This window comes from Daphnia pulicaria, chromosome 11, assembly GCF_021234035.1.
Source record: "Daphnia pulicaria isolate SC F1-1A chromosome 11, SC_F0-13Bv2, whole genome shotgun sequence".
Taxonomy (NCBI): Eukaryota; Metazoa; Arthropoda; class Branchiopoda; order Diplostraca; family Daphniidae; genus Daphnia; species Daphnia pulicaria.
In genome coordinates, this window is record NC_060923.1 from 1,016,170 (window position 1) to 1,039,349 (window position 23,180).

At 38.0% G+C, this 23,180-nt stretch overlaps 7 protein-coding genes across 8 annotated transcripts; 4 read left to right on the top strand and 3 right to left on the bottom strand.

Annotated features, from left to right (window-relative positions):
• The first annotated feature begins 31 nt into the window (after positions 1-31).
• On the top strand, positions 32-1,716 carry LOC124315084 (ER lumen protein-retaining receptor-like). Its single transcript, XM_046780450.1, has 7 exons — positions 32-174; positions 256-533; positions 605-705; positions 767-855; positions 928-1,066; positions 1,127-1,310; positions 1,380-1,716. Exons 2-7 carry the CDS (start codon positions 443-445, stop codon positions 1,412-1,414), a joined length of 639 nt encoding a protein of 212 aa, XP_046636406.1. The 5' UTR covers positions 32-174; positions 256-442; the 3' UTR covers positions 1,415-1,716.
• A 3,504-nt stretch (positions 1,717-5,220) lies between these two features.
• Positions 5,221-8,398, top strand: LOC124315082 (hatching enzyme 1.2-like). Of its 2 annotated transcripts, XM_046780448.1 has the most exons (10): positions 5,221-5,368; positions 5,433-5,501; positions 6,391-6,511; positions 6,612-6,712; positions 6,838-6,934; positions 7,087-7,216; positions 7,346-7,413; positions 7,510-7,638; positions 7,702-7,801; positions 7,880-8,398. In XM_046780448.1, the coding sequence occupies exons 2-10, from the start codon at positions 5,496-5,498 to the stop codon at positions 8,052-8,054; spliced, it is 927 nt and encodes a 308-aa protein (XP_046636404.1). In that variant the 5' UTR covers positions 5,221-5,368; positions 5,433-5,495; the 3' UTR covers positions 8,055-8,398. The 2 variants fall into 2 exon arrangements, with proteins under 2 accessions (XP_046636404.1, XP_046636403.1); XM_046780447.1 differs by having other exon boundaries at positions 5,221-5,501.
• LOC124315083 (WW domain-binding protein 2-like) lies at positions 8,235-9,853 on the bottom strand. The gene is made up of 7 exons (XM_046780449.1): positions 9,694-9,853; positions 9,444-9,618; positions 9,223-9,382; positions 8,999-9,154; positions 8,844-8,933; positions 8,697-8,779; positions 8,235-8,631 (listed from the first exon to the last, which is right to left on the bottom strand). The coding sequence occupies exons 1-7, from the start codon at positions 9,747-9,749 to the stop codon at positions 8,578-8,580; spliced, it is 774 nt and encodes a 257-aa protein (XP_046636405.1). The 5' UTR covers positions 9,750-9,853; the 3' UTR covers positions 8,235-8,577.
• Positions 9,854-10,092: 239 nt separating this feature from the next.
• On the bottom strand, positions 10,093-13,580 carry LOC124315080 (cytochrome P450 4C1-like). Its single transcript, XM_046780442.1, has 12 exons — positions 12,580-13,580; positions 12,341-12,450; positions 12,192-12,282; positions 11,894-12,094; positions 11,738-11,804; positions 11,507-11,633; positions 11,361-11,436; positions 11,193-11,296; positions 11,061-11,129; positions 10,779-10,947; positions 10,529-10,708; positions 10,093-10,447 (listed from the first exon to the last, which is right to left on the bottom strand). Exons 1-12 carry the CDS (start codon positions 12,767-12,769, stop codon positions 10,290-10,292), a joined length of 1,542 nt encoding a protein of 513 aa, XP_046636398.1. The 5' UTR covers positions 12,770-13,580; the 3' UTR covers positions 10,093-10,289.
• A 138-nt stretch (positions 13,581-13,718) lies between these two features.
• On the top strand, positions 13,719-17,913 carry LOC124315078 (open rectifier potassium channel protein 1-like). Its single transcript, XM_046780440.1, has 9 exons — positions 13,719-14,483; positions 14,712-14,756; positions 14,843-15,046; positions 15,764-15,779; positions 15,849-16,098; positions 16,165-16,240; positions 16,316-16,431; positions 16,515-16,676; positions 16,762-17,913. The coding sequence occupies exons 1-9, from the start codon at positions 14,366-14,368 to the stop codon at positions 17,587-17,589; spliced, it is 1,815 nt and encodes a 604-aa protein (XP_046636396.1). The 5' UTR covers positions 13,719-14,365; the 3' UTR covers positions 17,590-17,913.
• A 287-nt stretch (positions 17,914-18,200) lies between these two features.
• Positions 18,201-21,361, top strand: LOC124315079 (potassium channel subfamily K member 2-like). The gene is made up of 9 exons (XM_046780441.1): positions 18,201-18,467; positions 18,753-18,797; positions 18,877-19,077; positions 19,777-19,792; positions 19,855-20,104; positions 20,169-20,244; positions 20,319-20,434; positions 20,508-20,666; positions 20,735-21,361. Exons 1-9 carry the CDS (start codon positions 18,350-18,352, stop codon positions 21,332-21,334), a joined length of 1,581 nt encoding a protein of 526 aa, XP_046636397.1. The 5' UTR covers positions 18,201-18,349; the 3' UTR covers positions 21,335-21,361.
• A 150-nt stretch (positions 21,362-21,511) lies between these two features.
• LOC124315085 (ADP-ribosylation factor-like protein 6-interacting protein 1) lies at positions 21,512-23,055 on the bottom strand. The gene is made up of 6 exons (XM_046780451.1): positions 22,932-23,055; positions 22,733-22,866; positions 22,537-22,670; positions 22,369-22,472; positions 22,203-22,287; positions 21,512-22,130 (listed from the first exon to the last, which is right to left on the bottom strand). The coding sequence occupies exons 1-6, from the start codon at positions 22,959-22,961 to the stop codon at positions 22,000-22,002; spliced, it is 618 nt and encodes a 205-aa protein (XP_046636407.1). The 5' UTR covers positions 22,962-23,055; the 3' UTR covers positions 21,512-21,999.
• Positions 23,056-23,180: the final 125 nt, after the last annotated feature.

Consider the following 23,180-nt stretch of genomic DNA (forward strand, 5'->3'; position numbering starts at 1 on the left):
GTATGACCAGTGTCACAAGTTTTCTACTTTACTCCGCTTTTTTAGTGTCGCTAGTTGCAATGACCGAGAATTGCAGACAGAAATTCCGCTCCCTTGTGTTTTTTGGATAGAAGGTACTAACTAAACAGCACTCTTATCATTAATCATCAAAATTATTTCTTTCATGAAGATAAGGTAAATTTACGCCTCTTTGTGAAATATTATGATTAATTAAATATTTTTAAAAAATTCCTTATCCACTGTGTATTTTTTCAGGTTTATTTGGGTCCTTGTTTAAATCTATTCTTTGCCAGATTAGTCCACGTCATCGTGTAGCTTCTGCAACGAGCAAGCGGCCATATTAACCGGTTGACAGCTCGGTACCCTCCGTCGTTTCTTTCAAGATTTGTCGTCTAAAAACAACTTTCACGAGTTGGATTATTAGTTTACATCCTAGATCAAAATGAATATCTTCCGTCTATTGGGAGACTTGTCTCATCTTCTGGCTATTGTCATACTTCTGTTGAAGATATGGAAAAGTCGTTCGTGTGCAGGTACTGGCGAACAAAAACCATAAACAAAAATTCGCGCGGTACTTTAATCTCAAATTTTTCTCATTATTTAGGTATTTCGGGTAAGTCTCAATTTCTATTTGCCTTGGTCTACACCACCAGGTACTTGGATTTATTGACAAACTATGTCTCCCTCTACAACTCTTTCATGAAGGTATTGTCAATCTGTTTAATATTGAACACATTACGGTTTATTTCACTGATGTTTTGATTAGGTGGTATTCATCGCAGCATCCTATGGCACACTTTATTTAATGTATGTCAAATTCAGGGCTACATATGACCGGAATCATGACACATTCAGGTAAATGTTATTTCCACAGTCACATAAATCGTAGTCGGTTATTAAAATCAAGGTTTCTGTTAATTTCCTCAGAGTCGAACTCTTGCTTATTCCTGTTGCCGCCTTGGCCCTCCTTTTCAACCACGAGTTCTCTGTCATGGAAGTGCTGTGGGCTTTCTCGATCTATCTGGAAGCAGTTGCGATCTTGCCCCAACTTTTCATGGTTTCCAAGGTAACTAACTTATAAGATAAATTTTTTAAAACTCACATTAATCAATACTTTATTCCAAAGACTGGAGAGGCTGAATCTATCACATCACATTACTTGTTTGCTTTGGGCTCCTACCGTGCTCTGTACATCTTTAACTGGATCTACCGTTACTATGGTGAGAGCTTCCAAGATTGGATCGCTGTTGTTGCCGGCATCGTTCAAACTATTTTGTACTGCGACTTCTTCTACCTCTACATAACCAAAGGTATGAAATCACAGTTTATTACCTGCTAAGGGCAAGGCCAATTACGAAATTTGAATTTTGTTTTTGCAGTTCTCAAAGGAAAGAAACTGCAACTACCAGCATAAACAAATTTATTATCTTCATCATATCACCAGGAATTTGTTGGCAAATTGTCACGCCGCAACAAGATGGAGATGAGAAGAAAGCAAGTGTGTATGTGTGTGTGTTACATGCAGATTGGCCTTTTAATAATTTCCTTTCCGCGTTTCATTTTAATGTTTCTTGATTATTTTTTCCTGTTTATCCTGCAAAGAAGGAAAAGCTTGAGCCAATGAATTTTTCGCAAAGCCAACAAAGGATGCGATTTTCAGCTCATGATACAGGGGGCTAATTCAAATTTGTTTTCAATAAAAGAATTTCTGCTAAACATTAAGTCCGTTCACGTTACATCTTCCACCTGTTGTCCACTGTACACGGCATAGATAGGAATGGAGCGTGTTTAATTAGAGTGGGGTCTCTATCTTTTAATTGTATTGCATATATATTTTCCTTGAACTTGACATTCATCCGGTTCTGTGATGGCCATGTCGTATAAATCATTAGGTAAAATAGTCTAGTACACGGCTAATCTAATATCGCTTATTAATGGTTGACCTTTTTCATATCTTGACCGCAGTTCAACTTCAAATCTTTTTTTTTACGTAACTTCAGACTAATACCGTACTGTTATCTTCTTCTATATATACTCATTTGCGGTAACCTCCAAACTTTAGCTTAGATGACCTCGCATGGCGTAACTATTGCACAATTAATCAACGACTTGGTAATGCACCAACACAAATGTTTACCTTTTATCCAAAGGCCACCATGTCGGCACTCAACAGTCATCACGCTCATCACCACAATCTTCTTATTAGTTTCATGTAAATATTTCCCTAGTGAATTACACGAAAGACCAAGCATTATTAAGAGCATTAAGCATTGAAATTTTTTCATGTGACAATTGCGTTTTTCAACAAGTAAACTTACCCACATACCTAACGGGAAATGTCGAGTTTGTTGAATGGAATCCAAAATCTTCTACGCAGGAAATATTGCGAAAGCTTAAGGATTACAAACGGCCAGCACAATTTGGCGAGTGTCGCAATAATGGGAACAGCATGAATAATATCTCTTTCAACCGATGGGCAGGGAGATATACAACGTGGGACAACACAAGTTGTTTCTTTAAGATTTGCCAAGGCTCGACTTATTTTCACGATCACATATCACAATGATTGCGCAGCAAATTCCTTTTATGACAGCTTGACATCGAGCTACGCAAATAAAAGAAGACATTTTTGTTTTCCTTTTGCGCCATGTGTATAAATAATTCATGCTTAGCACGTCAAACAAATCGAAAGTGCACAGGGTGGTTTTCTAGCGAATATTTCTCATAATGATAAAATCGTGTATAAACTTAACTTTGTTGTCAAAAGATCGTAACCTGTGTTGATATTTCGTAACCTTTACCTTGAAAATTTTAAAATTAAACGGTGCAGGGCGTTGTTGCAGTTTGCGATGACATAACTTTTGTTCGGAAAAGTGGAACCACTCTTTTTCTCAAAATGCCAAACACCTGTCGAAAAGTCGTGATCGTGAATTTAGAAAAAAATAATCAATTGTTTTCCAGGAGAACCCAAAAAGCCAATGACCTCCCCCCAAAACACAAATATGCAATCGTTTTCCAACTAGACATATGCTGGGAACGTTGGCTAGTCGTCGATAATCAAGAAACGGTTGATAAGTGGCAAATGCCAGCAGACGATTTCAAAGAACAAATGGGGAGAATCTTGGACGTGACTTGTCGAGCCGAGTTTTGGCTGCCGAACAATATCAGCAGAAAACGTCTTTCGAACCTGTTTCGGCCAAACGTTTTAATGGAACGTACGTGATGGAATCATAATGGAGCGCCAAAGCACCGCCAGACTGTAGGGAAAAAAAAAAAAAGCCACAAGATGATGCTAATAACAATCATTCGCCGAAAAAATCCTGTTACCAGAAGCGGATGCTTATTTAGCCTTCCCTTTTGCCACCGGGTCACGGGTATCGACTCAAAAAGGATAGTCTCAATTCTTTATGGGATGACCACACATTTATCAAACGGGCCAAGATCCGATGCGGTCCCCTGGAAAAGCCCAGCATGCACGGTCATGAAAGAATGAAAAATGACGCTTACCTTCACGCACATTGAAAAATAACGATGAATGGTTTGTTTACGAATTGACCCCAGAAAAAAAAAATAAAATAACGAGGATGCGCACGCGAATGGGAAAACGAGACCTTTTTTTCCGAGACTGCGAAAAAAACCAACAAATTATTATGCACGGTCGACTTGTGGAAAATCTTACGTAAAAGGCATCCGAGCATGACAATCCCATTTTGAAAAAAGAGAAACACCTCTCCCCCTCGGCCTCTCGGGTTTCCTTGATGGACTAATGCGCAACATCACAGATGTTATTTTGGCTGGAGCTGATCCAATCCGATAATATCGTTAAAACAAAAAACTTAACCTTTCAGAGATTGTGCAGTGAGAGAGAGAGAAACTATCGGGGTGTACAGTTAGCGGGTCATGGACCTCAGTGACCTCGTCGGTCGTTCCTGGTAAAAAAAAAAAAAAAAATGAAAAACAAATGTCAAAAAATGAAACAAAAACAAACGGGATAACAAAAATAAGGAGCAACCTCCTCCTCCTCCAGAGAAAAAATAAAGTAAAAATGATAAAAGCTGCAATCATCTTGGAAATGAAACCGGGCCCATTTGACTACATTTAAGATAAACCCTAGCGGCATGACCGTCTATGTAAACTTGCAAGCCTTGCAAGGAGCCCATGGGCAGTATCATGTCAATCGTCGACTATGAAACATTGACTGAGTGTAAATGCACGAATATTAACCAACACGCCCTTATTATAATGCTGCATTATACACACCTATAGAACGAAAAACAATACTCTGTTGAGTCGATATTATGCAGCAATCGTAATCACGCGCTGTTTTTTTCCCCCCACATAAAAGTAATTCATGCAAGCATGATATATACCCTTGAGAAATGGGATGATGAAACTGATTGATCCAATCGGCTCGTTTTCTACTTGACGTGACATTCTGATAAGAGCAGAGGATTAACCACAAGAACCTGTCATTGCGTCCGGTCAAAAATAAAATTTCTTTTTCTTTTCGAAACCATTGTCAAGGACAAACACACACACAGATAGGTATCGCTTGCCGCTAATGACTTGAACAGAGAGGTGACGGCATCCGATGAACATGTTAAAAGACTTTCCCCCCCTATAGCTGCTGCCTCCTGCTGATCCGCCAGTGACGGCTACGAAACTCCACCTAGGAAAGATATAGGATGCGTACGAGAATTATTTAATCTCCAGCCCTCGCTTTGAAAAAAAAAGTACTATCGCCAAGTTGGATATAGCCCCATGATAAAACCAAACAAAAACCCTACGCCCATTAACGGCCGACGTCGTACATCACTTTGAATGTTTTTCCTTCTTTTACTAAACAAAAAATCGTTAACAGAGATTAATGTGTGTGTAGACGGACGAAAGAAAGATGTCTTGAATCGAATACCTAAATCATCATTATTATAATGGGTTTTTGCGTTTCAATTCTCTGTAGAATTGCGAAAGGAAAGGGGGGAAATCCGCTAACTTTGGTTTCTACACCCGCGTTCTATAGCCACAACACAACGGTTTGATTCAGGTAGTCCACGCCCATCCTCGCCATCAGACTCTCTCTCTCTATATACACACACTCTTTTTCTCCGGGCCTTTTATTTTATTTTTTTCTTCCTTCTATTTTAACGAAAAAAAAAAGAAGATGTTAAAAAAGAACTTGACCGTCTGCCTGTGGGATGTGAGACTTCAGTCGCTGGCCAACCGTCCTCCGCGTTGCTCGATTTTGGCCTTTGAACACACACTCGTGTGTGTTGTGCAGCTCAGCCGCTCAATCGAACCAAGAGGACCTTTGAATTGAATTTTTCTTCCCGTTGGATCCAGGGAAATTGGGAGTCTAAAGTCAAATCTAGTACGCAGGGAATTTCCAAATTGGAAGCTACCTAGCAGCTTTTTTATTTTTTTATTCGCGATAGAGTTGGGGGAAGGTGATGACGTGTTGGCTTCTCTTCTAGTCTCCGCGAAGAAAAGACAAAAACATGACGGTAAGTCCTTTTAGCAACCCCATCCAGTTATCACTCTCATCCATCTTCACTTTGCTCACCACGCCGCCTGATATCGTTCGGACCACCCGCTACTATTTCAAATGAAATAGAGAGAAAATAACGACGCAATTGAATATGCAATGGCACGTGACTCATAACCGAATCTGAATTGCCTCACACATAGACATCTGTAAAGGGAAATTATTTTCGAGAAAAAATAATAAAAAAGGGAGCCCTGTAGTACGGTAGCCTTTATTTGCATATTGCCTTTCTTGTCTTTTCTCTCCTTGGCGAACTGGCTATTGACCTTGTTGGTGTCGACTATGGCTAGATATTAAGTGCCGACATAACTCAACGTGCCCAGTCCCAACCAAATCAACGCCATTCTCAAGGAGCCAACAAGACACAGATCCGCCTCATTTTAACGATGCACTGGCCAAGTTAAAATTGGTCTATAATACACACTAGTCCTCGTCTGAAAAGAAGAAGAAGAAGCAGATTGCACCTGTACAAAATCGAGACCTTGGCCTTGACGGGTTTGCAACAAACACACACTACACTACTGGTTAGATCAGCTCACGCTAGCGGCTCCGTGGGTGGGGCAATGCTAATTTCAAGGGTCCTGTTTCCCCCCCCCCTATCTTTAATTTGAAATCGTCTCAAATTTTCACGACTTGAAAAAAAAGTCAAAATTTCAAATGTCAAACAAGCCTAGCACAAACAAAAAAAAAAAAACAAATGAACAAGTCTACAATAAAAATGGTTATCGACTCTCTTGTCATTTTTACAACATGAAGTTTTGACGAACGACCTTGATATAACCTAAAGGAAAAAGAGATCTAATCGGTTGCATCAAACTAACGCTCCTCTCTTTTTTCTCTTTTGGCAGTGCTGCAGAGACTCGATTTTGATGCTGATTGTTATGCTGGTTGCGTGCTCACTGGCCGGCCCTCTGCCAAAGCCGGTGCCATTCCCGCAGACCTCTTCCCTTTCCTTTCTGCAAAAGTCGAGTAAGTCATATACTTAGTATATAATTATAATAAGCTATAATTGTATGTTAATGACGAATATTTCACCATCCATTTCGATGCGCAAAAAAAAAAAAACAAGTCGTCGACTACGATCGCAACGTACAGCTCAGTTTGAAACAAGCAGACCCGGAGGTTAGCCCCGGGATGTGGGAGGGAGATATCGCCGGATTGTCGCCCGATGTGATTATATAACATTATTTTTTTTTTCTTACAATGTACGAAAACAAATTCAAGCGATATTTAAAAAAAAAAAAAATATTTTTCTTTTTGAAATTTTTGTTTTTTAATGGCTGCGCACATTTTAGACGTACTACACTTGGCGTTTAGGACTCAAGTTTGATGTCTTTCCCGAACGACGATGGAAGAATGCAACAGTGCCTTATCACATAAGCCACAAATACAGTAAGAGCTCGAGAGATTTTTCAGTTGCGATTAGAAAAAGAAAAGCGCATAGTTGGTCTCGTCCAGAGGATTCTCAAGTTAGATGAGAATCCAGAAGAAAAAAAATTCCTTTTAAATGTCTTAACACACAAACCTTTTTTTCCCCCCCATAGACCCGGTCGACCGAGAAACCATACAAACAGCCTTGTACACCCTTGGATTGATGACCTGCATCGATTTCGTCCCATACGACGGCGAGGTGGAGGACTACTTGCTTATTTGGCCTGTCGAGGAACCAGCCGGGTAACGACCGCTTCTCACGATAAGAACAATTCCACTTTTAGTTCATGAAAAGAACAAGAAAACCTATGCCACCGAGCTGAGGGAAATAGTTGTACTCATTCAAATTCTGGTTGGCTTCTGTCTATACAGTTGCTGGTCGTTCATCGGTCGTACGGGTGGGCAGCAGGTCCTGTCGCTTCAGCCTCCAGATAGTCAAGGTATGGCCACACCGACACAAAAGAAAAAAAAACGGGTTTACCTCTAATCCGGACCCAGCAACTAACAAGTTCTAAAAACGTTATCAAACATAACAGGTCCCAAGTGTCTGGGAGGGCCGGGAAAAGCTATTCACGAAATCCTTCACGCCTTGGGTATTTTTCACGAGCAATCACGAGCAGACCGAGATGACTACGTCACTTTGAATCAAGACAATGTCGTTAAACGTGAGCAAATGTTGAACCGAAATTTCTCGAATTTTTTAACGATCTATTTTTATTCCTATGCAGCCTTTTTGCATAATTTTGCCAAGCAGAGTTTGCTTAACACGACCTACGATTTCGAGTACGACTACACGTCCATTATGCACTACGGGACCCATTTCTTCAGGTAACTAGCCTTTCCAAATGAATATATTAAAGTGGAATATAAAGTGAAGAGATTTTATGTTCCATGTTCAAAATTAAGTGCGGGAAGAGACAAGCCAACGTTGGTGCCGAAGCGTCGTGATGCCAAGATTGGCCAGCGCGACGGATTGAGCCGGACGGATTGCTACAAAGTGAACAAGCTTTACGGTTGCTTCGAAATTTCACCTTACGAGAAGCTCAAGTACGAGTCTTTCTGTGACATACTCGGCCTTTGAGCTCGTTTTGCGGCCACTTCGTCCTCTGATCGAACAAAAAAAAAATGTTTTAACAATATAAATTATGTCGTGCCAACATACTTCTTATCCTCTCATCAAATCTACCACTATTTCATCGTTTGTCGTGCTATAAAATCGCTATAAGTTTGTTTTCCAAAACCAAGAGACAAATCAGACGAGTTGAAGCGCGATACATACTCTATTCCAGGATGGAAAAAAGTTTTCTTTCACAGAATACAAGAGCCGGAAACGATCTAAAATCGAGTGGGACGATCATAATATTCAGGAAAAAAAAAAAAAAAAACTACAAGATGAACGGTCGGGAAACGACTAGAGATTAAACGCAAAAAAAATCAACTAGTAGATATAAATTCTCGGTGAAACGGGAATAAGGAATGCTATAGCGTGATATATCAGATCGACATCAAATACACACAACTATAATTTTCTTAAATAGATGTGAAGTATATTAGGGAATAGAGAAAAATTTGCCGACCGTGAATGTTGCCAATTTGGATGCTCTTTATTTGAATTTCTTGTCCTTGCTCTCCTCATAGCTGGGCGGGGCATCGTTGGACTAGAAAAACAAATAAAATGTTTAGTTTTCATGTCAGTGAAGGAACCTTTTAAATGAAATCTTACATATGCTGGAGGAACGTAAGCATAATGCGTATTGGGATCGTAGTAGGCAGTTCCGCTTGCAGCAGCTTCGGCAGCCTTGGCATCTATAACAAAATTTTATTTGATTTGAAACAAACAAAAACAATTTCTTAAGAGTTTTTTTTTAACCATTTGAAGATGGTGCGTATCCATTATTAGCATTTGCAGGATAAATTCCAGGGTATGGAGGAGGCATGTCAGTCATGAAAACTGAATTTGCTATAAATCAATTTTAAACTATGAATTTCAATTTGAGTGCTAATAAGGAATAGATATAAACCAACCTGGAGGAGCATTGGGAAATGCATTTGTGGGTGGAGGCACCCATCCATAATAACCACCATTAGGAGTAGAATAAGCTGGTGGTGGAGCGTTATGCCATGGTCCAGATGGAGGCTGATAGGCAGGTGGCTCATCAGAATATTGATGATTACGTTTGGCTGAAATACAAAACCTCATGGTTAAAAACATTTCAACATCACAGAGAACTGGAGAAAATGGAACATACTTATACTTGCAGCTTGCAACATAGCTTGGCCATATTCAATGGCTCCACCATGTTTGAAGTGAAGCTTGAACTTGACTTCTCCAACCCATCCACCATTTGGCTGGGCACGAACTTTTCCTTTGATGTAGTTTGCTCCAAACATGGGTTGTTCCAGTTCAACCTAATATCAAGTTGTCATGACTATTTGATTATTCAAGTGCTAATGGGAAAAATGAACTTGCATCTTTCATGGTGCAAAACGGAAAGCTGAAGCTTTGGAGAGGATCTTTTGTTGTCGAACTGTTAAAGATCATCCTGTGAGTGGTCAAGTAGAGCCTTCCTGCTTTATCACCCTTAAACTCTGGTCTATCTTGCCCGCTGAACTCCATTACGACGTTGTCGCAATACAGCAGAATACTGAAATATATAAGTTGTCATACGTAAATACGAATTCGATTTTCTCGTTAGTTATTTGATGCCTCTACAACTCACCATTCTCCAGCATAAATCAGCACACCGTTATTTGCGTGAGCAGTATTGAGAGACATTCTTCGATTTCGTATTTTACCAGTTACCAGAATAGAGGATGCACGACAATGACACGACGTTTCAATGTTATGAGTGTTTTCGAGAATATGACGAAATCGGATAGGTCACGATAAAACAACGTCATCTAGCGGACATTATTATAACATTTGCTTAAAGTTGAAGCCGCCTAAATTCGAAAATCGGAAAAGAATTGGATATGAAGGTAGAAAGGTTTAATCTTAAACAAAATAAATTAAATGAGAATAGTAGATTATTTAAAACTTCATTCTTAATCCCTTCCAAAATTAAATTTTAAAGTACGAAGCTACCACACTGGATCTTTATTCGTTTAAATAGTTTAAGCAGGCATGTAACTTCAGAAAATCATTGAAACCGTAATAAAATTCGATCAGCAATACATTTATCTGTCTACTTGGTACACTTATATTACACCAGAGAGTCTGAGAGCCTGTACTATGCTTGGAGAATTAGATGTTTCTGGAAATGAGATTCATCTGTCTAATACTCCATGCTCTTACTACTTTTCATGAAAAATGGCTTCAACGACAAGAGACACTTAAATGAATTCCGGTTAACGATTTCAGGGTTATCTGGAATGAAGGAATCGGAGCCGTTGCGTTGGGTGATTGCTCGAATTTAAATCGCCGGAGAAGATTCGATAACACGATCTTGCCTTCCAACATTGCAAATCTTTGACCTATACAAACACGAAAGTAATTCAAAGGCAGCATTTGGCAAAATCATTATAATAATACGTATAATTTAAAAATAAAAATACCGATACAGTTGCGAGGTCCAGCACTAAATGGTATGTAAGCGTACGGATGTCGGCCAGCGGCCTGGTCAAGTAAGAAACGCTCTGGCTTGAAAACTAAAGGGTCTGGGAAAAATTTGGAATTGTGATGCGTAGTTGAAGCTAGACATCCCACCGAACAACCGGCAGGTATCAAATAATTCCCTATAGAAATGCCAAAAAGATTATACTTTAACATTAGCAAGTGATGCGGATTGGAGAACGTAAACGTCACCGATTCGAATATCTTCTTGGACGTGTCTTTCAAATCCAGCTATACTGGGGTACATCCGCAATGTTTCCTTGATGCAACATTCAAGATACTTCAAATTGGGAATATCCTCTTGAGTGCATTCCCTTTCCGACTTCCCAAAGACATCTAGTAATTCGTTGTACGCTTTTTCCTGTTATAAAGTGCAATTGTGGTACATGGTATCATGTGAAATTCCCCATAAATACCGAAGAAATATTTGATTTTTGATTGCAGGTATATTATATAATATAATAAATAATTTACCTGGCATTCGGGGTTCGCTGCCATTAAGTAGAGAAACCATCCCATCATTGAGGCCGACGTGTCGTGACCCTTAAACATCAGAAACTTTTGTCCGCGCTTCAACCAATAATTATTTTTACTGGAAAATAGTACCTCAAACATGAAAGTGTCAATTTCGTCTTGAATGTCCTGATTGGAGAGAACTTGGCCGTCATCGGAAGCTGTAATCAGTAAATCGAGCAGTGCTAGCTGGTTTCCTGTTAGATACAATTTGTGTTTGGTCATAGGTTTATTGTTTTGAACACGCTGTATCGTCTATACTGGTTTCAAATTCTGTCGGGTTAGTTTCCAGCAAGTGCTTTCTTGAATTTAAGATTTCCCTTCTTCTGTGGATCACCTTAAAAATAAAACCAACTTTTCTCAAATGAACTAGAGGATATATCTAATGATTAATACTAGTAGCCTACTTCTTTAGTAAAGCCATGAAGAGTTTTCAACAGTCGATTGTGTTCTCGTCCCAGGGGAGAAAGTGAGAATATTGTGGGATTTCTTAACCACGGCTGTAGAAACTGTTCGACCATTAGTTGTCCCATTCTGAAAATGTTGGTATATTATACAGATTTAAAAAATAATAATAATAATAATGAAAATGTTTCATACGTCAGTTTCGCATTTAATTAGAGATTTCAGTTATTTACCTGTAAACTGCCGTTACGTAATCAGAAATTTCTGTTTGTGCGTTTATTTTCGTCCCCATCGCAGCTTCTATATATTTTTAGGAATATTTGACGAATCAAAAATCAACAATTATTCTTCTGGTTACGACCTGATTAGAACTGAAATATTTTTGTCACCGCATATCATGTCCAATGAACATCTTGAAATATATGGGTCAACGTCTATCTCTCCCTTTCCATCTGTGGAGGATTGGCAGATTTCCTCGAAAATCCCACAGAGGACGAGGCTTTGCTCGTTGAAAACTTTGACAAAGTTGTTCAAAATTGAAAAATGAAATGCCGGCGTTAATAATTTACGTCGTGATCTCCACAGTTCCCCTAATAATACATAAATACAATTTTAAATTTACTATGTCGGATAAAACAACAACGCAGATAGTATCAAACTATCCATCCGTTTCTACGGTTTGCTTACCGGAACTGACAAGAAGTCCTTGGCCTAACCAAGGAATTAACTGTTTGTATGGTTTACCTTTTTCAATGATTTTCTGACTAGTTAAAATTTCCTGTACAATCGCGATTGGTTAATTTAAAGGCAAAGCGCTAAGTGTTGATTATTTGTACCTCCAGCAGTTCAGGGGACGAAGTAAAAATGTGGCAGTTTGGACCAAGAAAAACTCGATAAATGTCGCCATATTTCCGGGGCCATTTCTCATGAAATATACGAAGTACATCTGTAACCGCGAATCAACACATTTCACAAAACATTATTAGATAAGCCACTTTTTATAACACGTCTTATAAATTGTCCTTATAATAAATAATAGAGAGAATATCATAAAGTGTCAAGTTAGTTGTCTTACCATCCAGTCCTCCAGAAAACTCAAACAGATTTCCAAATATGGGAAGGTAAGATCTGGGGCCTGGAATTTTATTGACGGCTCGATGGAAAGGGGAAATACGAATGTATACCCACCATCCTGTAATGATGGCAAGGATCAATCCTACAATACAGAAGGCTGTACCGAGACAGTACTGCAATACGTTCAACATGGCCTGCGATGAATCCCACACAACACTGGAAGCTGTTGTTAAAGCTGCGCAGAAACTGTACAGGCTATATACGTTTTTTTGTAACTTTTTTGTTAACGTAGGCTAATGTAAAAATAAATTTAGCCGGTCGTCAAACGAGTTTCAAATCTAAACCGGAGCGATGCTGGAGTAGCTACCCAACAAAAATAAAAATCCGGTTTGAAAGAACAACAAATATAAAAGATTAGATGCTCAAGGGTTTTCGAGTTCAACATTCAACCATCTCTGTTTTCATGGAATATAGCCTAATTGTGCTGCTAAAATAAAACAATATTTCAAAATTAAATTGGTGTGACTGTCGTATTAAGGAAAATAACGTGTTATCACATCTAATTCTAATGGCAATGCATTGAATTGGTAATACATAATAATTGAATTTGAAATTAATATCATACGGACGTAGAAAGTAGTAGCCATCTAGCGGAAAGCTGGAGCTTCCATTAAAATGAAATTTAAAAAATATTTTCTCCTCTGATGATGATAGTGCGCGAAGCAATAAGAGGTCACATTTAAATCGGATGTTTGGCGATGCGGTAATTTTTCTTGTCCTATCTAATAAAATGTCTGGCGTGAAAGAAAAAATTACGGTTTTACTTCTCCAGCCAGATCTACCTGCTTACTAAGAAATTAATATAGACCTATAGGAGATAAATAGCGTAATAAGAATACTTTTGTGCAGAAAAAAAAAATACAAATAAATAAATTAAAAAATGAAATTCTAAATCCAATCGCAATCGGCGTGACTGTCGCAAAGGAAATGTTGCATCCAAGTAGCCTAAGACTTGAGTGGTGGAGGGAAGAGCCATATAATTTGAAATTACATCATCTAAACTTGAAATTCGAGGAAAATGTATTACATAATATCTAAAGAGTGACGATCCAATATCCATAGATGTCGCAATGATCGTGATTTGTCGTTTCCCAGATAGCCCATCAATTAATGATATCTACACAATGTGCTTCAAGTTCCAATGAAATTCGTTGATTAAAAAATGTCTAGCTTTTAATATTGGTTCTGCAGAGTGCGTCTTTTGACGAAAACTCATTGGAAACACCGTGAAAATTGCATTCTCTCACTCCATACCAGCAAACTGCATGCGCAGATAGCCTACTATTATCACACATACCTACAATTATTTTTCCCGCCATACCATATTTTTCCATATATCGGTAATAACAATTATCCACTACTATCATGTCAATGCGAAGTCTGAAATTCTGACAGGTCATATGACTTGGGACGAATATCAAAACACTATGAAAATGATATCGTGTGCTGCCTGGGTTTGTGACCGCACACCGCTTTTCTTTCTTTCATTAAGCTACGTATTAGATAGCCATGAAAAAAGCAAAGCTTATCTTTCTAAAATAATTCAGTTGACCACCGACTCTTCTCTGAAGTATACGTATACGTGGCTTACCTGCAATTGTAACTGCGTCTGCACACCACAAAGCTGGATGCCTCTCCCCTGGCAGTTTTCCTTATTGCCGTAGTTTACCTGCAAAAAGCAAGTGAATTTCGTCCAACCGAAGGCAGCTGCTGATTTGTTAACAAAGATGGGATGGAAAAGTTCTATAGCCATTCATTTAGGATTTTGGCTCTACTTAGTGGGAGGAGGATTGATTTACTATTACATCGAAAATCCCATGTACCATCTTCCACCGGTGGAAAAACGTAAAGCAAACGCGCGAAATGTTTTACTGTATAATTCGAATTTTTTACCGTACATTCCTGGTTTCATATTAAATACAGCCTAATGATGAATTAAAGATTCTTCAAAGATGTTTTCTGTATTATGTACAATTTGTGTATATTTATTCGCATTTCGCATTTCACATTCATCCAATTTTAATGCGCGAAAATTTCTTTAAGGCTAAAACTCATTTTCTTTAACATTTACAGCGGTGACAATCAACGCCACTTTCTGCCAGGATTTGATGAATTTAGGTTAACGCTTATTAGTCTTTTTCAGAGATGCCCAATGCCAATGGTCCTTAAAAATTTTGACGATTTAATTTATCATTTAATTTCAGTTGAATATTCCGTAACACTCAGTGCAGGCGACGTGAATGCTGAAAACAACTGTTTCGAAAAATGGTTCGAGGTGGTTAGAGAATCTTGCAACAACCTAACTATTAAGTTGGAAAATGCCACCGATATAAACGGAACTGGAGATGACCCTCCCTGGGAGTTTTCAAGTGCCCTGTTTCTGTGCATGACCATTCTCACCACTATCGGTAATTAACCCTACAGTTGATTAATTATTCTCTAACGATATAATTGTCGAATTCATGTGTATATAGCCTATAACAGAAAGGCTATAGGCCTACACGTTAAGTATTTATTTAATAGCGCAGCTTGTTGCGTTAGTCTAATTGGGTGCGGTTATTTTCCTCCATCACAACAACCTATAACATTATAACTAAAGCAGATAAAGGACATACTATAGCTGTAAACAATGTTGGCTACTGCATGTGAACTAAATGTGATTTCTTTGTAAAAGCCGCATGTCAATAGTTGCGAATCTTTAATCGACATTGCTTCTTAATAATCCGAAGTTGTCTAACAGAATCTATATTATACGTTTTCCTGTTGAATTTTGGCCTTCGTTGAATTAATGTAAAAATATACTGAATCTGACTGCGTTATTTCCTTTCTCAATAATCCGACTCTTATCCTACTCACACCCGCGCGCAAGCTTATAAGTATTGAATAATATTTCAAAATTTATTTGAAGCTCACCGTTTCTAGTAGGTTCCGCCTAGAATAACTGCTGTTTAAGCAATCTATTGACATGGGTGCAGAAAGGGGTTCAAATCGGCTTTTGGACAGTCTTTCCTAGTGTAGCTCATATTCTTCGTCTATAAATGTGTATGTGTGCATGTTTTATATTGCGCTTTTTTATCAAAATGTATTTCTTAATTTGCTGACAATTCAAAATTTTCAATTTTTAGGTTACGGAGCTTACAGGTATTCATCACACTTTCAAAGAATTATTCTTAAATTCAAAAAAAATCATATTAAAAACCATTAATTCAGTCCAAAAAGCAATTGGGGGAAAATATTTTGCATCTTTTACGGCTTTGTCGGAATCCCGATATGCGGAGTAGTCCTCGCTTCGACTAGCGACTATTTCAGCAACATGTTTTTGTACTTGTACGAACGCCGACAGAAAAAGCAGAAAAACGACAATAAGCAACGCAGTATTTTTATAGCAGCCATCATCTTTCTTATTCCCGGATTGGCTGTCTTCATCTTCTTTCCAGCCGCATTATTCGTTGTCATTGAAGTATTTTTTTTTAGCCATAAGAAAATATGTACCGTGTTAAATTGATTACCGTCGTTTCCATCAAAGGGCTGGTCTTACTTGGATGCAACATATTTTTGCTTTATAACACTCACAACTGTGGGATTTGGAGACATTATTGCAGGTGAGGCACAAACATTTGTTTTGAGAATTTCAAGAATGGATGCAACTCATTGAGTATTCATTTGATTTTTATTAGCTCAGCAAACGAATGGCAAGCTGTTGTGGCTGTACCGAATTTCTTGGATTATCTGGGTTACGCTGGGCATTGCGTATTGGGCGATTGTCATTAATTTCATCACCAAGGCTTTAAAGGTAATAAGATTACTTAAAAAAAAACGATAGCTGAGATATTACTATATTACTTATAGACTCATGAAATTTTATTTGTTAATCAGTCAAAAAAATTAAGGGAAAAATGGACAAAAACGAGCAAGGCACTCTCGGCACAAGCGCAAGAAATACGGCGAGTAGTTATCCGTCTTACTCGCACACTTTCGAGCAGTACACTGAAATCTGTTGGACAAAACGACAGTCTGTTCACTGCTCTCAAAACCAAAGTACGTCTATTGGAACCTATAAATAATCATTAGTGCTGAGTTATTACCTGCAAGAAATGTAATCGTTCTTTTTGTCCCCCTTCAGTCTGCATTTGACTTCGCTTTACATTTCACGGATTCCTTGGGGAAATCATTGACTGAACCTGAACGTATTAAGTGTCTTGCCGATATCGTCTCGGCTTTCGAAACCGCTCCCGCTGCTAAAACGGGATCAGAGCTAAAACAACGACAATCAGTTGCGGATCCACCTACCCCTGATTTAACTAAACGTAAGCAACTTTCCTTTGCTACCGATAATGCGGCGGTCCTGAAATCCTTTCCTGGAAGCGAATCAGACAAACAACTACACCACCAACAATTTATGGATCAACATTCCCCCGTTTTAGCTGAACGGAAGAGTCTTTCTCTGGCCGATATGGCCAAAGCTTTCAGATCCGCTTCTGGCCACGGACTAGACCAACACCAACAAGATCTGGTTATATGTCCGTCAACCCCCGTTTTAGGTGGACGTAGGAGCCTTTCTCTTATCAATCTCATACCGTCACAATCAGAAATGAATCCAACTACCCCCAGCAGTTTGCCGAAACGTAAGATTTATTCTCCTGCCTATTTCGGAACGGCCTTCGAATCCGCTTCCGGATTAGATCCGCACCAACAATCCGATGCCGTTCAGCCCCCCGCTGAACACGATGAGGTTGAAACCTCAACACAAAATGATGGGTGGTCTTCTTGGCCATCTTCCTTTAACGCCCCGCCTACCATTAGGGTTACAGATTCAAGAAATAACGATGATAATGTGTCCATCCCCATTTTCTATTTTTCTTTAAATCCTCTTCTTCGGGGACTTCTCATTGAAGCGTTACTGATCCTGAATGAAGCTGAAACTAACGGAACAATTCTGGATAAGAATTGATATACCAGCACACCAACTCTCATTTATCTTTAACTAAAGTAATAATAGCATTATAGCTTTAATTACGAAAAGTCATGGAATCATGAAGAATATCAGGAATGATGAAATCGAATAGGTCACGATAAAACAGATGCCATCTAGCGGACATGATTATAACATTTACTTTAAAGTTGCTGAAGCCGCTTCAATTCGAAAAATCTGAACAACACTGGAGCGGTGTAATCCGGGCAGAAACTGGACACGCTACGTTGATTGATGTTGACGGGATGTAAGAATAAATCAAGAAAGTCGTCCAACAAGTTTATAATATATAAAATGGCACATTCCGCAATAATAATTTGAAACAAATATAAATAATCTTGGTTGAGAGATTTCTAGCTATTTCTTTAAACTATTTGCTCTATTTTCGGGATACAAGGTTTTCCTAATGAATAACACTCAACTTTTATCCATCGAAAATAAGAAACGAAAATATTCAGTCCGGACACGTATTGATATGCGACTAGGACACTTCCAACTAATCTGGTTGGCATTCGGGATATGTCGTTTGTGATGAAAGCCACTTTTCTATGAAACGCAAAGCTGCTGATATTTTCAGTCAACCACCGACACTTCTCTGAAGCCTACGTGGCTTACCTGCATGGAGTAACTGTGTCTTCACGGTATAGCCAAACTGATGCCTCTCACTGACAGTTATTTGTAATTTATCTGCAAACAGCAATTGAAGTTCATCCGACGGAGCATCAGCTGAATTTCCAAGATGGGATGGAAAAGCTCGCTAACTATTCATGTTGGATTTTGGTTCTACTTAGTAGCAGGAGGACTGGTTTATTACTACATCGAAAATCCAATGTACCACCTCCCACCAGTGGAAAAACGTAAAAACAAACGGGCGAAATGTTTTCTTGTTTAATTATTATACTTCCAAAATTTCCAATTAACCTATTATAGCCTAGCTCATTTTTAATTATACGCTTTCCTGGTTTCTTTTATTAACATAGTCAATGATGTACGTAATTATAATTTCTTTAGAAGCTAACCATAATGTTTTATGTGTTTTGATTGGTTGGGATTTTGTCCTATCCTTCAAAGCGTAAAATACTAAAAGAAGAAATTACAAATTATTATTCTAGCCTATACTTTTTTTAATACTGATATTTCAGCGATGACAATAAACATCAGTTTCTGTCAGCATCTGATGAATTCAGGTACGCACAAATTATTTGTCTTCAAAGCTCTTGGGGGTGCTTATTTTTAATTAAAAGATTTTTAAATTATGATTATCAGTTGAATATTCCGCATCAGTCAGTAGAGGCGGCGCGAATTATGAAAACGACCATTTTGAAATATGGTTCGGGGTGGTCAGAGAATCTTGCAACAACCTGACTGTGAAGTTGGAAAATGTCACTGATGTGAACGATACTGGAGATGTCGCCTGGGAGTTTTCAAGCGCTCTCTTTCTGTGCATGAACATTCTCACCACTATCGGTAATCGAAAATTTAATTTTACTCTTTTGATTCTTGGATTCATTGCTCATGTTTCTACCCCAAAGTATTTCTATAATTTCTTCTAGTAACAACCTGTAAGATCAGGTCTTTATCTAAAGCGGAAAATGATTAATAATCAAAAGAGAACTTCGCCGTCTAGTGAAAAAGTAATAAAAATAATCAGTACGTGACTTAAATTAGATTTTTATGTAAACAAATCACATAGACGGCTGCGAATCTTTAAGCGACAAATCTTTTTAGTAATCCTAATGTTGCGTTAAAATCTCGTTCTTTCTTTCGACCTTTGTTCGGCCTTTGTTTTCGTCGCCAAAGTAATATTTTAGCCTACTGAATCTGACCGGTTTTCTCATAAAATCTGCCTATTAGTCTACTCAGAGCACGCGCGCAATGTGCCATTAAGGCAAAACGTATTGCATAATTATTCAAATATTATTTGAGGGCTGATTCTTACCGGTTTTTCTAAGCGGAACCCACTTAATAGAAAAAAAAACTGAACAATCTGGCCGTGAACGAGTCGGATCTTGTACAGTCTTTCTAAATATATTTGGCATCTAAATTAGTATGCACAATTGCACACCCAACCTATACGCATACAAACGACGATTTATTTTTTCTTTTGTTCTTGATACTTTTTGCTAAAAATGTGTTGACCATTCCAATTTTTATAATTTTTTTTAGGCTACGGAAATTTTAGGTATTAATCACGTTGGAAGAAATGGACGCGTTCAACATAATTTAATTGTTGAATTCGTTCAGTCCAAAAAGCGATTGGGGGAAAATATTTTGCATATTTTACGGATTCGTCGGGATCCCGATATGCGTAGTGTTCCTCGCTTCGACTAGCGACTACTTCAGCAACATGTTTTTGTACTTGTACGAACGCCGACAGAATAAAAAGAAAAATGACGATAAGCGGCAAAGCATCTTTATCGCAGCCATCTTCTTTCTTATTCCGGGATTGGCTGTCTTCATCTTCTTTCCGTCCGCAATATTCGTTTTTATAGAGGTGCCAATAGAAAATTGAGTATGCATTGATGAATTGATTCATTGTTATATAACGATTCCTACAGGGCTGGTCTTACTTGGATGCAACATATTTTTCCTTTTTGACACTCACATCGGTCGGATTTGGAGACATTGTTGCGGGTGAGGCACAAACATTTGTTTGAGAATTTCAAGAATGGATGCAACTCATTGAGTATTCATTTGATTTTTATTAGCTCAGCAAACGAATGGCAAGCTGTTGTGGCTGTACCGAATTTCCTGGATTATCTGGGTTACGCTGGGCATTGCGTATTGGGCGATTGTCATCAATTTCATCACTAAGGCTCTAAAGGTAAGAAAAGAAAAAAATTATTTTAAGAACAGAAGTAATGTTACGAATGCTTGAATTGATTGTTTTTTTTTAGTCTAAAAATGTTAGGGAAAAGTGGGAGAAAACGAGCCATGCACTCGCTGTGCAAGCGAAAGAAGTGCGGCGAGTTGTACGTTCATTTTCCAACAATACGTTGCAACTTAGTCATTCTGGACAAAATTCATCAAACGAATTTATTGCTCTCAAATCCAAAGTAGGTCTATATTTTTATAGTTAGACTTGCAGCAAATAAGATTTCAATTAATTTTTCTTTCCCTTCAGACGGTATTCGATTTTGCCCATCACTTCACGGATTCCATGGGAAAAGCATTGACTAACCCTGAACGTAAGCGTTCTTCTCTTACCGATTTTGTAACGGCTTTCCAATCCGGAAGCGGATTGGTCCTGCAACAACAACAATCAGTTGTGAATTACAACCCCGATGTAACTGAATCCATTCCTAGATGGGAATTAGGAGGACGTCGTCAATCTGAGCAATCTCCCGTTTCCGCTAAAGATATAATTGATACCTACACTCAAAACGATGGCTCCTATCCTTGGCTATCATTTGGTAACGCCCAGACTGGATCCGCAAATGCTGATGATAACGTGTCCCTTCCCAGTGTCTATCTGTCTGCAAATCCTTCAAGAAAAACATCAGAAACAAAGAATGATTTTCCTTCTCGTTGGTATGATGATGACGCATCAATCCGCAGTACCTATCTGTCTTTGAATCCTTCAAGGAAAACATCGGAAACAAACAACGACCATCCGAACATGTCTCAAACCTCGATTGAAAACCCTCCACTTCGAAACCTTCTCATTGAAGCGTTGATGATCCTGAATGAAGCTGAAACTAACGGAACAGTTCTCGATCAGTGACAATAGTATTTCTGCATACGACCGATTTTAGTAATAACCTAACATCAGGTATCATTAAAAAATAGAAAGTTCATTAATTTAGGAAGGTGAACAACGTCGTTTTCGTTTGTAAACAGTAGTTATCGTTACATACCTGGATTATGTGGTGTGTGATGTTGTTCTAAAAATAAAGGACCGTTTTCAACACATCAAATGATTCGTATATTTTGATTAATAATACAAAGATGTTTTGTTCAGTTGCTCTTTTCATTTAATCCTAGTAGGATAATGATCCTACTTTTGAGTTTTTCAATGTCATCATTAAATTAGTGTAATAAAGAAAAAAAAATTGAGAAAGAGTCAGAGTAATACGGAAAACCCTTTCAGGATATCTCCTTACTCCTCTCCCCTTTCAAAGTTCTGTGAGGCAAATTTTACTAAAATGTACAATTTCTAAACGTACATCATAATAATTTAAGTACTTCAAAATCACGGAATTTTAAGGTTCGTTGCTCCAGTTTGAAAATTAGAAAACTAAACGAACAAAGAGAATTATATCTGGATTGAACCTTCAAGCACAGAAATTAAAGACTAGTATGCCACCATTTAAAAAGCCCCAATCGTGATTTAAAAACCTAAGATAGTAGAGACACAAACTCTGACTTTGAGACTCATCAAGTTCCCATTTACTTATTTTTAACAGAATCCTTTTCTGTATACGATCGGATGCCATTGGTGACTCGGTGTAGGAATATCGACAGAAATTTTGATAGTACTTCGTTGTGTTTGACGCCGGGATACAATGAGACGAGTGTGACTATATAACAATTAAAATGCTGATTACAATTCAGAATACTAAATAGTTTTAACTAATAGTATTATTATATACCGAGAATAAAACAAATGAGCCAGTTGTTGACTGTGTAACCGATCCAAGCTGAAAGACTGCAGAATGAAAAGAGTGACAAGAAATACTAGAAGATAAAACATAACAACAGGTTACATTTAAAAATATCAAAATCTATTATGCACTGTATCAATGATAGAAAAATCACCATTTTAGGATTTGTCCTTTTGAGATCAATAAAATATGTCATCTGGTTGTAAATTTTATCTTGAGTTTTCACCAGAGTTTCACAGATTATCTCAAACTTTTTCTCTATGGAAAAATGATCAGGTATCATTTGATCAAGTAAGAATAAAGGGAGATGAAGAATATATACCATTTGATGCTGTCCATTGATGAGGTTGTGATATACAACTACATATTCTAGGAACACTGTAATCAATCAAACTGAGCATCATAAAAAATAGAGAAATGGAGGTGATGATTGGAGGATTCCAATACCAGTACATCCTAATAAAGGAACAGAAACTTTATCATGTCACAGGAAAAACTTTAAAAAATATAGAACCTACAGAAATACAGTACTAATGGTTCCAACAATAGGTGCAGGGTACCAGGATTCAGTCCATATGAGGACAGAATACAAGGCAACGAGAAAAACACGCCAGGTTTCAATACGCCGTTTTAGAGATTTTATCCTCTTTTCCTGAAATTGGGCAGAAAAACATAAACAATGGGTTTAGTGTGCTGCAAACAAACGAAAATAGTCACCTGGTCGGATACAAGAAGGATATCAGGCATTTTGAAACCTATTATATTAGACAGTTTTAAGAAACCAAAAGCCCGAGACGGCACGTATAAAAAAATAGAATAAATATTATGGCATGTGAGAAAGGTTCATGACTCACACGCAACGTTGACAAGGACCTTGAAAATAAAATGTGAAAAGCGCAAGTTGCGAATTACTTGAAATTCAACGCAGATTTTTCATGAATCGAAACCAACTCGAAACATTTTAAA

Coding starts and splice junctions, on each gene's coding strand:
- LOC124315083 (XM_046780449.1), bottom strand. CDS start 9,749: ATGTCTCTCAATACTGCTCACGCAAATAACGGTGTGCTGATTTATGCT. Junction 9,619..9,693: donor CTGATTTATGCTGGAGAATG/GTGAGTTGTAGA, acceptor TATATATTTCAG/TATTCTGCTGTATTGCGACA. Junction 8,780..8,843: donor ATACGCACCATCTTCAAATG/GTTAAAAAAAAA, acceptor ATTTTGTTATAG/ATGCCAAGGCTGCCGAAGCT.
- LOC124315084 (XM_046780450.1), top strand. CDS start 443: ATGAATATCTTCCGTCTATTGGGAGACTTGTCTCATCTTCTGGCTATT. Junction 856..927: donor CGGAATCATGACACATTCAG/GTAAATGTTATT, acceptor TAATTTCCTCAG/AGTCGAACTCTTGCTTATTC. Junction 1,311..1,379: donor CTACCTCTACATAACCAAAG/GTATGAAATCAC, acceptor TTGTTTTTGCAG/TTCTCAAAGGAAAGAAACTG.
- LOC124315078 (XM_046780440.1), top strand. CDS start 14,366: ATGGGATGGAAAAGTTCTATAGCCATTCATTTAGGATTTTGGCTCTAC. Junction 14,484..14,711: donor TCTTCCACCGGTGGAAAAAC/GTAAAGCAAACG, acceptor TAACATTTACAG/CGGTGACAATCAACGCCACT. Junction 16,241..16,315: donor ATTTGGAGACATTATTGCAG/GTGAGGCACAAA, acceptor GATTTTTATTAG/CTCAGCAAACGAATGGCAAG.
- LOC124315080 (XM_046780442.1), bottom strand. CDS start 12,769: ATGTTGAACGTATTGCAGTACTGTCTCGGTACAGCCTTCTGTATTGTA. Junction 12,095..12,191: donor AGGACTTCTTGTCAGTTCCG/GTAAGCAAACCG, acceptor ATGTATTATTAG/GGGAACTGTGGAGATCACGA. Junction 11,634..11,737: donor TACGTAACGGCAGTTTACAG/GTAAATAACTGA, acceptor CAACATTTTCAG/AATGGGACAACTAATGGTCG.
- LOC124315082 (XM_046780447.1), top strand. Junction 6,713..6,837: donor TCGCCGGATTGTCGCCCGAT/GTGATTATATAA, acceptor CGCACATTTTAG/ACGTACTACACTTGGCGTTT. Junction 6,935..7,086: donor TCACATAAGCCACAAATACA/GTAAGAGCTCGA, acceptor TCCCCCCCATAG/ACCCGGTCGACCGAGAAACC.
- LOC124315079 (XM_046780441.1), top strand. CDS start 18,350: ATGGGATGGAAAAGCTCGCTAACTATTCATGTTGGATTTTGGTTCTAC. Junction 20,105..20,168: donor CAATATTCGTTTTTATAGAG/GTGCCAATAGAA, acceptor CGATTCCTACAG/GGCTGGTCTTACTTGGATGC. Junction 20,435..20,507: donor TCATCACTAAGGCTCTAAAG/GTAAGAAAAGAA, acceptor GTTTTTTTTTAG/TCTAAAAATGTTAGGGAAAA.
- LOC124315085 (XM_046780451.1), bottom strand. CDS start 22,961: ATGCCTGATATCCTTCTTGTATCCGACCAG. Junction 22,671..22,732: donor ACCATTAGTACTGTATTTCT/GTAGGTTCTATA, acceptor TTCCTTTATTAG/GATGTACTGGTATTGGAATC. Junction 22,288..22,368: donor AAAGGACAAATCCTAAAATG/GTGATTTTTCTA, acceptor TTTATCTTCTAG/TATTTCTTGTCACTCTTTTC.